Genomic DNA, 13,957 nt, shown 5'->3' with positions numbered 1-13,957 from the left:
ACACACTCAACAACCCACCATACACTATCCACCTCATACAGCATAGTACTCATCCACGAATATAGGTCGACTAAACCACACAATACATCATACGCTGCTTCATACCACATACACCATACACGACATACACCATACCCGACATACACCATACCACACTTTCTACCTGACAGGCTAACCATTTACCGAGACCGACTGACATTCAGGTAACACACGTGACACACTTTCCCTAACGAATGATTCTCTCCAGCTAACACGCCCACACACACGGAAAATGATTCAGGCATGATTCACCACACACACACACACACACACACACACACACACACACACACACACACACCTCAGGGATCACCATGTCGGTTCGGGTAGTATACTAACATACTCCCTTGTACAAGTCTGCGTCATGCATGAACACGGGAAGACACAGAGGAGTAACATCAGACACCCATACACACGACCATGTATACACAGAGCACGACACACATCCAGGTATACATCGAGGAGTATACGTACACAGGATTATACACAGAGGGATATACATGATGGGTGAATGTGTATGTATGGACGGGACAAACACAACTACGGACGGACGGACGGACACATAAGAACATAAGGAGTTGGCCCCACACACACACACACACACAGGGATGACGAAGCTGACACACACCAACATCACGCACAATGCACACACAAGTCACGACGCGTTAATTTATGTCCACATCCTTGTATCTGAGACACAGACACGACTATCTGCCACGAATAATCACAATACACCGGGTAAAACACACACACACACACACACACACACACACACACACACACACTATGTATCTATAGCTTAAGCGACCACTGGGATTATTTTACACTGAAACACTTATAAATCACGTATAGTTAGCGAGTTTATTTACATTCACAGAGACAAACGATCACACGACACTTCTCCCATCACCCGGTAGAAACGTTTACCACTAAAAAAAAACACACACGAACACGTACACATCCGTAGACGCTTGCCGGTTACATGGGGGTCGGGAGAACTTGAAGAATCTGGTGACCATAGCGAGGTAGGGAGGGTGGGTGGATGGGTCAGGGCGCCATCACCAGACACCACTAACTGATTCCACACTCACCACACACTCACCACACTCACTCCAAAGGTGGTGGGGAGGAGTTTAACAACCTCAATCCACCAGTTATATACCGCCACGTCACTACACTCAAGGCTAACACACCACGCCTACACCACACACACACACACACACACACACACACAGGGAGATATGAGTGGTATACGTTTCACTACACGACAGACAGACATACAGTGACCTTCACCATAGGAATTCCTTCACAATACACAATTGTTTATGGGATTATACAGAAACGTACACAGACGATTACATGTTCACACACTCATATATACGCACACACACGCACACACACACACACAGAAATACCCATACAAACACATAAGATTTATAAATTTTATAATTAACACATAGATAACATAATTTAGATGCCTCAGTTAACAAGAGGAAGAGCTATCTTCAGAACACGCCTGGCTGAGAGAGAGAGAGAGAGAGAGAGAGAGAGAGAGAGAGAGAGAGAGAGAGAGAGAGAGAGAGATAAAAGAACAGTAGCCTCTCAGTTCTAAACAAAAACTACTATTAATCACTATGATCAATGGAGCTTTATATCAAATAGACTTAAGTACAAGGAACACAACGCCAAACCGTAAAAACTACCACATGTTACTAGTCCAACACGACACAGTATAATACAATGAAATACAACAGAACACAAAACAACACAATATGGCAGAACAGAACACAACCCGACACAACACAATACGGCAGAACAGAACACAACCCGACACAACACAATACGGCATTTCAAGACCCAAGATGATGTTGACACGAAGTAATAAATCAACAACCACCACCACATGTTATAAAAAATATGTTTCCTTGCCTGGCTATAGAGAGATGGATGTTTACAAAGGTGGTGGTGTGCGTGCGTCTGGTCATGTATGCGTGTGTGTATGTTGATGTATTCATAAACTACAAGGAAACAAAACGAGGGTAAGGAAAGAGTACGTTTGTATTAAGAAGAAAAAGAAGAAGGAAAAAACGGAATAAGAAGAATAATAATAAGAAGAAGGTCACGGATCCGGTGTAAACATGATAAAAGTTATCTACACACACCGTCCTGGGTTCTGATTCACCTACAGTACCGGAAATAATTAACGAGATCTGTCCACCGTCACACACACAAAACAATAATTCCTACTTCCGCTATTTCTTTTTTTGGGGGGGTGGGGAGGGAGGAGGAGGGAGGAGGGGGGGGGGAGGGAGGTGGGGGGTGGGGGGAGGAGGGGGGTATTCGACCTCACCTGGTTGGCTTTATCTCTGCTTGAGCCCACAACACCGACAAAGACAGGAGCAAGATTCTCACATACACACTGGAAGAACAGGTGTGATTGGCTGGTGACCGTACAGAACATGAGCAATTAGGGGGTGGGGAGGGAGGGGTGGGAGGTGAGGTCGGGAAGGGGGGGGGGTTAAACCGACAACCTCCACCACAGGAAAACCTCGCACAAAACCTCACAGGTAACCTTCAGCGTCAAGAGGGGGTATTTGCTCCTCAGTGTTTTACTTACATATAACAAAGGACACCAGCGGCGGCACCAAGGACACTCGGCAGAGACTAAAACAAAGCGAGAACGAGACTATCCTGAAGGAGATACTGACACACACACACACACACACACACACACACACACGGGAGTTGGGCGACAATACCGGGTAAGATGTCGCCTCGAGAACTGTTGGATGGATGAGTGTCACACAAGCTCCTAATTATTTAACCTTTATTGGTACTGAGGTCATGTGTGTGTGTGTGTGTGTGCCCAGGTATAATTGTACAGAAGCAAACACGTCTAAAGTGAAGGTGGAAAAAATGCCACGTGATGAGTGAAAATGGGAGCGTGACAGTTAGGAGAGACGGACCGTGGAGTGTGTCATTCAATTGCTGGGAGGGAGGATGGTGACACGGGTGGTGGGGGAGGAGAGGGGAGAGAGACTAGAGGTGTCAAATGGACGGTAATGCTATATATTGAGCTTGTTGGCAGCCGAGGCCGTGGTCTGTGTTTCTCCAATAATACAGACCTGTGTGTGTGTGTGTGTGTGTGTGTGTGTGTGTGTGTGTGTGTGTGTGAAGGTGTCAGTGTGTAGGGCAGGGCTATGATACTCCTATAATCCAACAGTCCCACAGGCGAGCCAATATTATCCCTACCTGCACTATATTTCTCTATATTACCGATATATTTATTAAGTCTATTCCTTGTCGTTAGTTTTATTAATTATTCCATATAGGTAATCTTTCTTTCACGGGGAGGGAAGGGGAGAGAAGGGGAAGGAAGGGGAGAGAATGGGAAGGAAAGGGGAGAGAATGGGAAGGAAAGGGGAGAGAAGGGGAAGGAAAGGGGAGAGAAGGGGAAGGAAAGGGGAGAGAAGGGGAAGGAAAGGGGTGAAGGAGTAAAGGAAGGGGAGAGAATGGGAAGAAAGGGGTGGAGTAAAGGAAGGGGAGAGAGGCGTTGTACACTATTGGACAAAATAGATCACCACCCCAAACTACACCTAACCTAACCTTGACACCCACCACCTTCACCTTTTGCCTCAGTGATCCCTAAATCAATATGGTATTTCCTCTCGCTAAGACGTTCAGATATCAATGTTATATCCTGTTACAGCTCGACGCCTTAATATACTCAATGGCCCTAATCAAACTCCCCCTAAATAAAATGTCAATAAAAAAAATATCATTCGTGAAAACTTAAAAAAAAAAAATACGAATCGAAAATAAAAATATAAATAAAATCCATAAACAAAAGAAGAACGATATACAAGTGACGTCACAACTACTCACGCTGAAATACGCGGCGAGGTAAAAAGTGGAGAGGAAATAAAAATAGTTAAGTGTGTGTGTGTGTGTGTGAGGGCCAGCTGGTAAGGCAAATAATGGAATTCCTGGGATGGTGTGAACGTGTTGGAGCGGCCGGAGGAGAATGACTGAGAGAATGCATATAGAACATATGAGTGAGGCGGATGAGAATGAGGAAGCAAATGAGACGGATGAGAATGAGGAGGATGATGAAGAGAAGGGAACATGAACCAGGTAATCACGACATATGAGGGACAAGAAGAAGTATGAGGGAGATGATAGTGTGAGTGGTAGTATGAGGTGTGAGGGAAGGCGGAGACACACAAGAAGGATTACGTGTGCCCCAACACCTCAACTAATAAATATCCAGCCATTTATTATTTTTTTTAATTTTATCGGTAAGTTTAATTCATTACTTATATAAAATAAAACAAACCCGCCATATATACAAATTCACAAACATAGGATGAACAAATTATTTTTTTCCCAGTGTGATGTGATGGTGGTGACGGGCCAGGTATCTCGCCAGGTAACAGGTAATTAATACACAGAACCAACTCAGCCAAGTGTGGGCGAGAGAGTTGGGGTCAAGTCCAGCTCTACGCAATATACAGTCCACTTCACTGGGGGATCGGTGGTAGAAGCGGTACCGTTCTTGCCTCACAAGCGAGATGTCACGGGTTCGATTCCCGAGCCGGTGGAAGTTGTTTGGACATACTTCCTAGCCCCCATTAGTCCCTGTTCGCCTAGCAGTAAAGTAGGTACCTGGTGTAAGTCGAAAGTTGCGAATTCGTATTCAGGGAAAGTTGTTGGAGCTTCCAATAACTTGCTGACATAAACCACTGACTCTTCAGGCTTCTACGCCCTTGACTCATGAGACATAAAGGCAAGCATGAACTTAGCATGCTTCCCTGTTGGGCGCTGTAAACGCTTCTGCGCTTCACCTTACACAAGGATATAGGGGAGTGCCCAATTAAAAAAAAAAAATCCACTTCACTAGTGCGTCTACAGGGACTCCTCGTCAGGCTTTGTGTAATGTGGCAGCCCTGTGTTTGTTTACATTCGACAGAAGGAAACTCGCAATAGTAAACATATTATGGAATCAAACTAAAAACATTAAAACAAAAATATCAATGTAATGATCTGCGGGGATGTTTATATAACGAACCCCTGTAAACGCACTAGTGAAGGGGGACTTTACCTTATTAATACCAGCTTGTCAACATAAAACACCTTCCTTCAATTTATAGCGACAATTCCCAAATCAATTTAAGAGTTTAACCCACATTCCTGGCTGGGTACTTTAACCATCGCCAAGCCTTCATAATATACTGCGTCAGGTGCAAGTTAATTATGGCCACGCGGGAAAGAGACCATTTCCTCTACCAATTAAGGCAGACGTTCACTCTACTTTATCAGTTTGCTTCTTACGTTAGTCTTATCCTGTTCGGTATTTCTCGGGTATAATGGCGTAATATCGATACTCTGACCCTTTAATTACTCTGATAACCTGAATCCGGGGAATATAGCAATGCAACACCCACCACCGTCACTCCCATAACCCAGCGAGCGCTCGTGATGGTGTGGCCGGTTGACTCAGCTGCTGGTCCAAACATAAACTAGTTCCTCCCCAAACTTCCCCTACCCCAGGTGAATCAATAAGTGAACCTCTCAGGTATATATGGTAATGTAAGGTATATGCAATCCTCCCACAGTTGGTACAGTAACCTGGAGTATGTCAGTGGTGTCTTTAGTTTATGTGACAACAGTGCTGGTGAAAGAAGCGAGTGTAGCGAGGTGGGAGACACACCTGTGTATATATACCTGGTTTGTATACTACACCTACACCTGTATTGATGACTAACACAAGCACGGTCATACACTTATACATAAATTATACATACAAATACGCAATTATTGGTCACTATTTGTCAGATAAACTTGATAACTCTTCCTAACAACGTGGCACAATTTGAACGATTAATAACAACAGGTTTTCAGAGTTAGATGATTGACTCGACAAAACACGATAAACCACTCAAAGAAAGCTTCCAGTATTTGCCAGATCATTTGCATAAGCAAGCAACCTTTGTAGACAATGAAGATTTAAATGAATCACATATAACTTGAGAATGTTGAGAGGTCATTTGCTTACCCAAACATTATAAACTGACAATGGTCATTACACTCTTGAATAATACATTCTAAATCTCAGAGGTAATCTGCTTAACCAAACATTATAACTCTTGAATGACGCCTTGGGTCGTGAGACTCCTTACCTCTTAAAGTTCAATGCTTAATTTAATCTTATTTAGCATTGAAAAGTTTCCAAAATGTGAGGAGACGCGACTAATGAGAGCATAAAACTTCCGGAGAGAGGAGAGCCCCACGGGACACTATCAGGACAGACGGGCAACTTACGAGTAACAACTAGTGGTGTTATGAATATTAAAATCCATACGACATTGTTTATTAACCCTTTAGCCCGACTGTATACCGAGGCAGACATGCACCAGCGCCGGAAAGACGCTGTCGCCGCACTTCCCGCACTAGATGTAGCCCTCCACACGTGCAACATCTGTGATCGACTGTGCCGGTCCCGTATCGGCTTCTTTAGTCACCTCAAGCTCACCAACGAATGAGACATCCCTAATAACTCACACCATTGTATCATAACTGGATGATCGTCATACTCGATTCTGAGTAAAAGCAAAGCAGTAGTAGTAGTAGTGTGCTGCAGCAGTGACAACCGCGAGATAATAAAAGTGGTAGGAGGAACATCACTACCAACAAACACCCAATAATTAAGGGACACATCATCACCACCTCCCTCCCTCCCTACCTGCCCCCCGTTTCCTACTACAACTCATATTGTTATCACCCAAAATACACTAACACGTTTCTAGGACACACACACTCACTCACACTCGAAGTTAAAAAAAAAAATATCCCAATACTCAAGAGGCAAGGCGTCATCCTCAAACAGCAGGAACAACGTCACGAACACAATCAAGAACAAAGAAAAATACAAACATAAATTTATGACACTGTTGTTGTCCTCCTTTCACTTCTCCACCAAATATGGCCGACAGCAATTTTTTCACCTAAATGCATCTTTTCCTAATATGAAGAGGGTACAGAGATAACTGATAGGAATACGTACAGAAGAAAAGAATCACACACGAACAGGAGGGAGGGACACACACCTCTGTCCTTGGCCTGTCAGTTGTGATCTACTTTCTCTCCCCCCAAAAATGTCTTTCCTGGCCAACAAACATCTTGTAAGACTCACAAATATCCATCCACTCTCTTTGATGATATTTTAGAGAGAGAGAGAGAGAGAGAGAGAGAGAGAGAGAGAGAGAGATATGACACCAGCCAACCTTGAAACACATATGTGACTGAAAGTGGAAATATAATGTTTGTGTGTATTTTTAAGGTGAAAAATTATTATCATTCTTACTACAGATATATAACACTTTAGGTGTGTGTGTGTGTGTCAGTACACTTGAAGATTCGTTTATGTTTTAATTCAGGTTTAATGTTGGTGTGAAACCGACGATGAAAGCACACACTATAACATCTTTCACACACACACACACACACACACACACACACACACACACACACACACACACAGTGCTGAACACCTGATACGAGTTCCTAAACATCCACGGTCTTAATCCCACGAGAAAACAAAACTTACACCCCCACTCATAATACGACGGCAAAAACAATCCACCACACACTATAACGCACCACTGACTCTGTTTACATGACATACAAACCCACGTCCCTTACTAACCCACTACCAAGGACTGCATCACTAACCCACTCTACCAAAAACACACACACACACACACACACACACACACACACACACACACACACACACACACACACACACACTGAAAAAAAAGCTTTACAGATAAGAATATAAGCTGATTAAAACACCTTACCTCACAAACTCTCTTTCGCAACACCGAGGAAGAAATATTTTGAGCTTAGCGAGACAGGAAGGAGAGGCCTAAACACACTATGAAGAAATACAGGTTTTTATCCCTTAGTTGTGTGATTATGATAGGTTAACCCTTTGAGTACCTTGATATTATGTAATTGGGGGTAACTCACTGATTAAGATAGGCCAACAGGACCCTTTGAGTACCGTGATATTATGTACTCTGGAAGCTATTGAGTACGGTGATATAATGTACTCTGGAAGCTATTGAGTACGGTGATATAATATACTCTGGAAGCTATTGAGTACGGCGATATAATATACTCTGGAAGCTATTGAGTACGGTGATATAATATACTCTGGAAGCTATTGAGTACGGCGATATAATATACTCTGGAAGCTATTGAGTACGGTGATATAATATACTCTGGAAGCTATTGAGTACGGCGATATAATATACTCTGGAAGCTATTGAGTACGGCGATATAATATACTCTGGAAGCTATTGAGTACGGTGATATAATGTACTCTGGAAGCTATTGAGTACGGTGATATAATATACTCTGGAAGCTATTGAGTACGGCGATATAATATACTCTGGAAGCTATTGAGTACGGCGATATAATATACTCTGGAAGCTATTGAGTACGTAAACAACAGCCATTAGGTATATCACGATCTAAATAAACTACAAACTTTTAATAATAATAAAAAATAGTGTTATATATAATTCCTGCATATATCATTACATAATAAACTATATACGGCATTTTGTTTACATATAGTTACGTAAATGCGTAAATTCTGTAAAAGACTAAAGGTGGTGCAAAGTTTTTAAAGGGCACGTCAAGGTAGATAAAAATCCCCCCCCCCACCAACAGGTAAAAGAGAAAACCAATAAAAAATGTAATAAAAAAATGAGCCATAAACGCCACTACAGACGCCACACACCAGTTAAAGGCTATATAAACGGGCCAATAACCCGCCTCCCTCGCTTTATCCAATACTGTCATAAAAGAATCAATCGGTATACGGGGATAATATGGCTATCCTAGGTAACATACGACCCAACCTAACATAACCCAACCTAACCCACTTTCTCCCCACAGCTCCATATTGGCCACAGGGTTGGAACTGGTGGTAATAAACAGCTGTACTATAGTTAACACAAATATCGACCTAATTCCATACAGTTTTTAATCACCTGTAACACTGGTGATTTAAGACACATTAGTAGAAAGATGCTGACGGAGGCTACGTGACCCCCCTCACCACCACTTTACATAAGAACATAAGAAAATAAGGAGTCTGCAATGGGCCGGTTGGCCTGTGCATGGCAGCTCCTATCGAGAGTTACTACCACTCTCTATCGTCCATGAATCTATCTAGCCTCCCTTTGAAACTTTCCAGCGTTCCAGCACTTACTACAAGGTTGCTAAGCTTGTTCCACTCGTCCACCACCCTATTTGTGAACCAGTTTCTTCCTATCTCCCTCCTAAACCTAATCTTATCCAACTTAAATCCGTTGCTCCGAGTCCTATCCTGCTCGGATATTATAAGAACTCTATCTATATCCCCTTTATTGATTCCTTTCACCCACTTGAATACTTCTATCATATCTCCCCGCACTCTTCGTCTTTCTAGGGAATGCAAGTTAAGTTTCTTTAACCTATCCTGATATGGAAGGTTTCTAAGTCCCGGAATCATTTTCGTCATTCTTCGCTGCACCGACTCTAGTGAATTGATATCCATTCTATAATAAGGGCACCAGAACTGAGCCGCATAATCGAGGTGCGGCCTAACTAGCGCAAGATATAGTTGCAATAAGACCTCTGCACGCTTGTTGCTTACACTTCTAGATATAAAACCCAATACTCTGTTTGCCTTATTTCGAACATTAACGCACTGTTTTCTAGGCCGTAGGTCCGAGCTTACAAGTACCCCTAGGTCTCTTTCACAAGTCGACTTTAACTGAGGGGATTCTGTCCGGACCTCACCAGATACACCCTGACCACAGCTAACCTTCATGCCTTAACTACACCGACTAATCTTTTCATTAACAACTAAGAGACGGCGCAATAACGAGCCAGACTAGGCAGTCCTCCTCTTAACTTGTACCGTTATGGCAATGAACTATTTCCCTCACACACTGGGCTGGCCTCACCTGATCAACGGAACAACCATGATCATCGTGTATAATAAGCTCGTCATCCAGTGAACTAGGGTGAACTTGGTACACCCCGACGCCCACTTATTCCAGCCGTCTACTGCCAACACGCCCCATTGCCAACTGTGTCAAGTGGCACCAGCTGGCGGCATCCGCGTCACCGTTGACCGAATTCTCATCAGATATTTCCCCAAACACGACAAAAACTATACATACTTAACGAACCTATTGTGAAGGGCGGCGCGATAAAGGGTGTGTGAGAAGTGGCGCGGAGGAGGGTGTTGAGTGTATGGGGAGAGGACGAGGGGAGAAAGGAGGAGGAGAAAGGAGGAGGAAGAGAGAGAGGGGATAGGAGGTATTAGTGGCACTGTGAGGAGGAGGAGGAAGGTCAAGGCTGCCACGGCTGCTTCCCTCACCCTCAACCTTATTATCCAGGGTTATTTATACCTGACCTTTTCCGGTCACGTTGCCGCCCCCCTCTCTTCTAACTTTAGGGTCAAATGATCCATCGCGCCCCTCGACTAAGACACACAAATACAGTTAATATGTGGATCACGGGAAGCAGGAAGACCATCTTAGTACACAGTTACGTCACCTTTACTCGAGGGCAACAGTAAGTACAAATAATAACCTTACCTCTCCCCCCCCCTGATCTTACAGACCAATAAGAGGCATCCTTGTCCCGTTCTCTCTCACTAACTATTAACGTAACGGTGGTGTCCAGTTAAATCCTATTTAATACACGATCCACCTCCCCCCCCTCCACATATATATAAAACCAATGAGGTCACACAAACACACCATATGAGCCCCCCCACACACACAATATGGGGCCACACAAACACACAAACACAAATATACGATATAAGGTCACACCCACACACGGAGGCCACACAAATACACCATATAAGGCCACACATACACACCCAGGGAGGCCACACACACTTCCAAGGGTCGTCAGGGGAGGTGGTGGTAGGGAGCACACTTTCCCTTATCACCCTGTTTAAGTGAACCAACACCGTGGCTGAGCAAATAAGGTGAAGAAACAAGAGACAGTTGTATCCCAGAGAGCTATTAAATGTCCCTTGTAACTTGAGAGGGCTATTAAATGTCCCCTGTGTCTTCAAAAGAGCTATTAAATGCCCCCTTGTAACTTCAAAGAGCTATTAAATGTCCCTTGTAACTTGAGAGCTATTAAATGTCCCCTGTGTCTTCAAAAGAGCTATTAAATGTCCCTTGTAACTTGAGAGCTATTAAATGTCCCTTGTAACTTGAGAGTCTTGGCTAAAAAACGTCCCTTGTAGGAGGAGCTATTAAATCCTTGTAACTTCAAGAGCTATTAAATGTCCTTTGTAACTTGAGAGCTATTAAATGTCCCTGTGTCTTCAAAAGAGCTGCCCCTTGTAACTTGGAGAGAGAGAGAGAGAGAGAGAGAGAGAGGAGAACTACCCCAACTGGTGACCATCAATCACCACCACCCACTCACTAACACCACCATCAATCACCATCACCCACCCACTAACACCACCATCAATCACCATCACTAACACCACCGACCACACCACACCGCACTGCCGTCGAGGTTGTCTGCCATAAAGTTTACATTCAACATTAAGGAAGTGGCCTCGAGTCGGCTGAAAATGTTGCTCCAGAGGCGACCACGGTGTTGATTAGTTGTGGTTCCTTGAGTGTGGTTAGGGATGTACATGTGGCAATGTGTGTGTGGTTAGTGTAGCGTCAATAATGTGTTTAGGTGTGGTTGAGTGAGTGTGTGTGTGTATGTGTAGTGTGCAGTATATATTCTGTATACTGTAGATAATGTATTGTGTGGACAGTACAGTGTGTTTTGACTGTGTACTTACAGGTGGTGGTGGTGGTGGTGGTGGGGGGGGGGGCTTGGCTTACACTGACACACGCTCTCAGACAGATAAAAATAGATCAAGAAGAACACCAATTTGACATCTCAGTTTTTTTTTCTTCGCCTTTTTAACTTCCGCCGGGCGCTCTGTTTGCACCACCAAGGACTCCGGCCGGGGACACACTGTACTGACGAAGGCAAGCTCGAGGTGTTGTGTCTGTATGTATGTCGTGAGGGTGGAGGATCAGATCGTATTTACACCCCCCACCCCCCTTCCCCACCCACATCAACAATTACACCTACGAAACACCAATTAATTTCACCCACTTTAACAACTACATCCACACCACCATTAACTACACCCACGCCAGTTAACCACACCCACGCCAACAACTACACCCACAACACACACCCACGATCACACTAGCATGACCAGACAGGAGGAAGTAAGCGTGTTCCTGCACGATGCGTCACACACAGGTGAGAGGTGGTCCCTATGGGGGGCCTCAGCCGTGACGTCACACAGGTAAAGGGTCACTACGTCACAGATCCTCCCGATGGAGCTCCCGGCACCATTGGCACTTTCCCCTGTGTGTGTCTTACTTCTCTCTCTAAAACAAACACAGACACAGACACACACCACAAGTTATGAACACATGTCACCCCAGTTCACTAAGAGACAGACAGACGTACAGACAAAAGTAACTGATGAGTACCGTTTAAAATTGAGCCAACCAGGACCGTGAGAACTGATGGTGTTGGGTGCTAACACCTTCATGCTGTACGACTGTGGTACTTTGGTGAGGGGGTGATAGCCGGGTGGCACGGCCCAGGAGGTGGAGGGGGAGGGGGAGGGACGAACAGGGACACAGCAGCAGCACTGTGTCCAAACAGGAGGTGCTGTACCCTCCCCCCTCCTGCTGCTGCTGGTGGTGGTGGTGGTGTAGAGGCTGGAGGTACGCTGAGGGAGTTGCTGCCGGCTGCCTACACTGTCAAGAGACGGACCTGTGCCCATCCTGGGCAGGCCGCCACCACTCTAGCACCAACACCTCTACACTACACCAGACACCGGCCACCGTCGATGTGATCACCTGCATGTTAATAAGACGCCCATCATACACCACACTTCAGGTGACCTTCTGCCACCACCTCCACCAGCCACACTCGCTCAACACTGAATATAATTCTTCCCGGAGTGAACAATTTTCTGGCAATATTTTCAGGGTATAAACTCCATTCATCTTACAGGTGTCCAGGACTGGCGGCGGCAGAACTATCATGCATGTGCCAGACGCTCACTGAACACGTCTCCCTTCACTATAAAATATCACAAGTAACAGTTGCCAAGACACGGATCTCGTACAGCACCCAGCTAACGTCGTCCACACAAAGGTTAACTCATCTGGATATAAATCAACGACTTAAAGATGCTGGAGGCGTCACTCACACTTGTCCATAAATAAAGACATATCGCTTTAGTTTTCATTTCACTATATGCATAATAACTGAACACTGGATGTGACGTTACACTGACGAGCTACACTGTACAGTATGTATCTTTAGCCCCATGCACTCAGCACCACAGTGTATCTAAGTAACCTTTGAGATACAGTAAATAAAGACGACAAACTTCAAGTTCTGGAGTGACCAAAGCCCAAGTAGGACTCGGTGTTTGGGAGAAGGGACCAGGTGAGTGCTGAGACGCTGTGCAGTCAGAAGAGGATCAACAGGTGTGAGAGGTTGTGGCATGGTGGCCAGTGTGTCTGGTACTGACGGCTGGGAAGCTTAGCCGTGACAACTGTGCCCCGCGACCTTCTCTACCGCTGGTGGTGGTGGTGGTACACGCTGGCCCAGCCCACCACTCTTAGTCACCCCCTGTTAATATTACGGTTCTCTTCGCCTGTGGTCACAAGTGGCAACTCTCCAAATAGTCAAGACTCCGGATGACACAACCCAACAAATAGTATATCAGTTGTGGTGGAAACATTACACCCATTTCCTGGCCCCAACAGTCCTCTTATCTTGAGTGAACATT

General features: G+C 44.7%; 1 protein-coding gene across 24 annotated transcripts in view; it reads right to left on the bottom strand.

The window, feature by feature from the left end:
• The window catches only part of LOC121855415 (serine/threonine-protein kinase WNK1-like), a 234,231-nt gene that overhangs the window by 102,789 nt on the left and 117,485 nt on the right, over positions 1 to 13,957 (bottom strand). For 4 of the 24 annotated variants that reach the window (XM_042350341.1, XM_042350342.1, XM_042350347.1 and 1 more), the window contains exon 1: positions 12,639 to 13,702. The exons of 4 other annotated variants lie outside the window; for them this stretch is intronic. In XM_042350341.1, the coding sequence (XP_042206275.1) occupies positions 12,639 to 12,937 (299 nt within the window). In that variant the 5' untranslated portion in view covers positions 12,938 to 13,702. Of the gene's footprint in view, positions 1 to 996; positions 1,096 to 12,638; positions 13,731 to 13,957 lie in introns of those variants that run through there. 16 more of the 24 variants (XM_042350343.1, XM_042350345.1, XM_042350350.1 and 13 more) reach the window with 10 other exon arrangements.

The sequence above is a fragment of the Homarus americanus genome, unplaced genomic scaffold (assembly GCF_018991925.1).
Source record: "Homarus americanus isolate GMGI-L3 unplaced genomic scaffold, GMGI_Hamer_2.0 scaffold45299, whole genome shotgun sequence".
In the NCBI taxonomy this organism is placed as follows: Eukaryota; Metazoa; Arthropoda; class Malacostraca; order Decapoda; family Nephropidae; genus Homarus; species Homarus americanus.
Note: the sequence above shows the minus strand (reverse complement) of the source record. Positions and strands in the feature narration are given on the sequence as shown.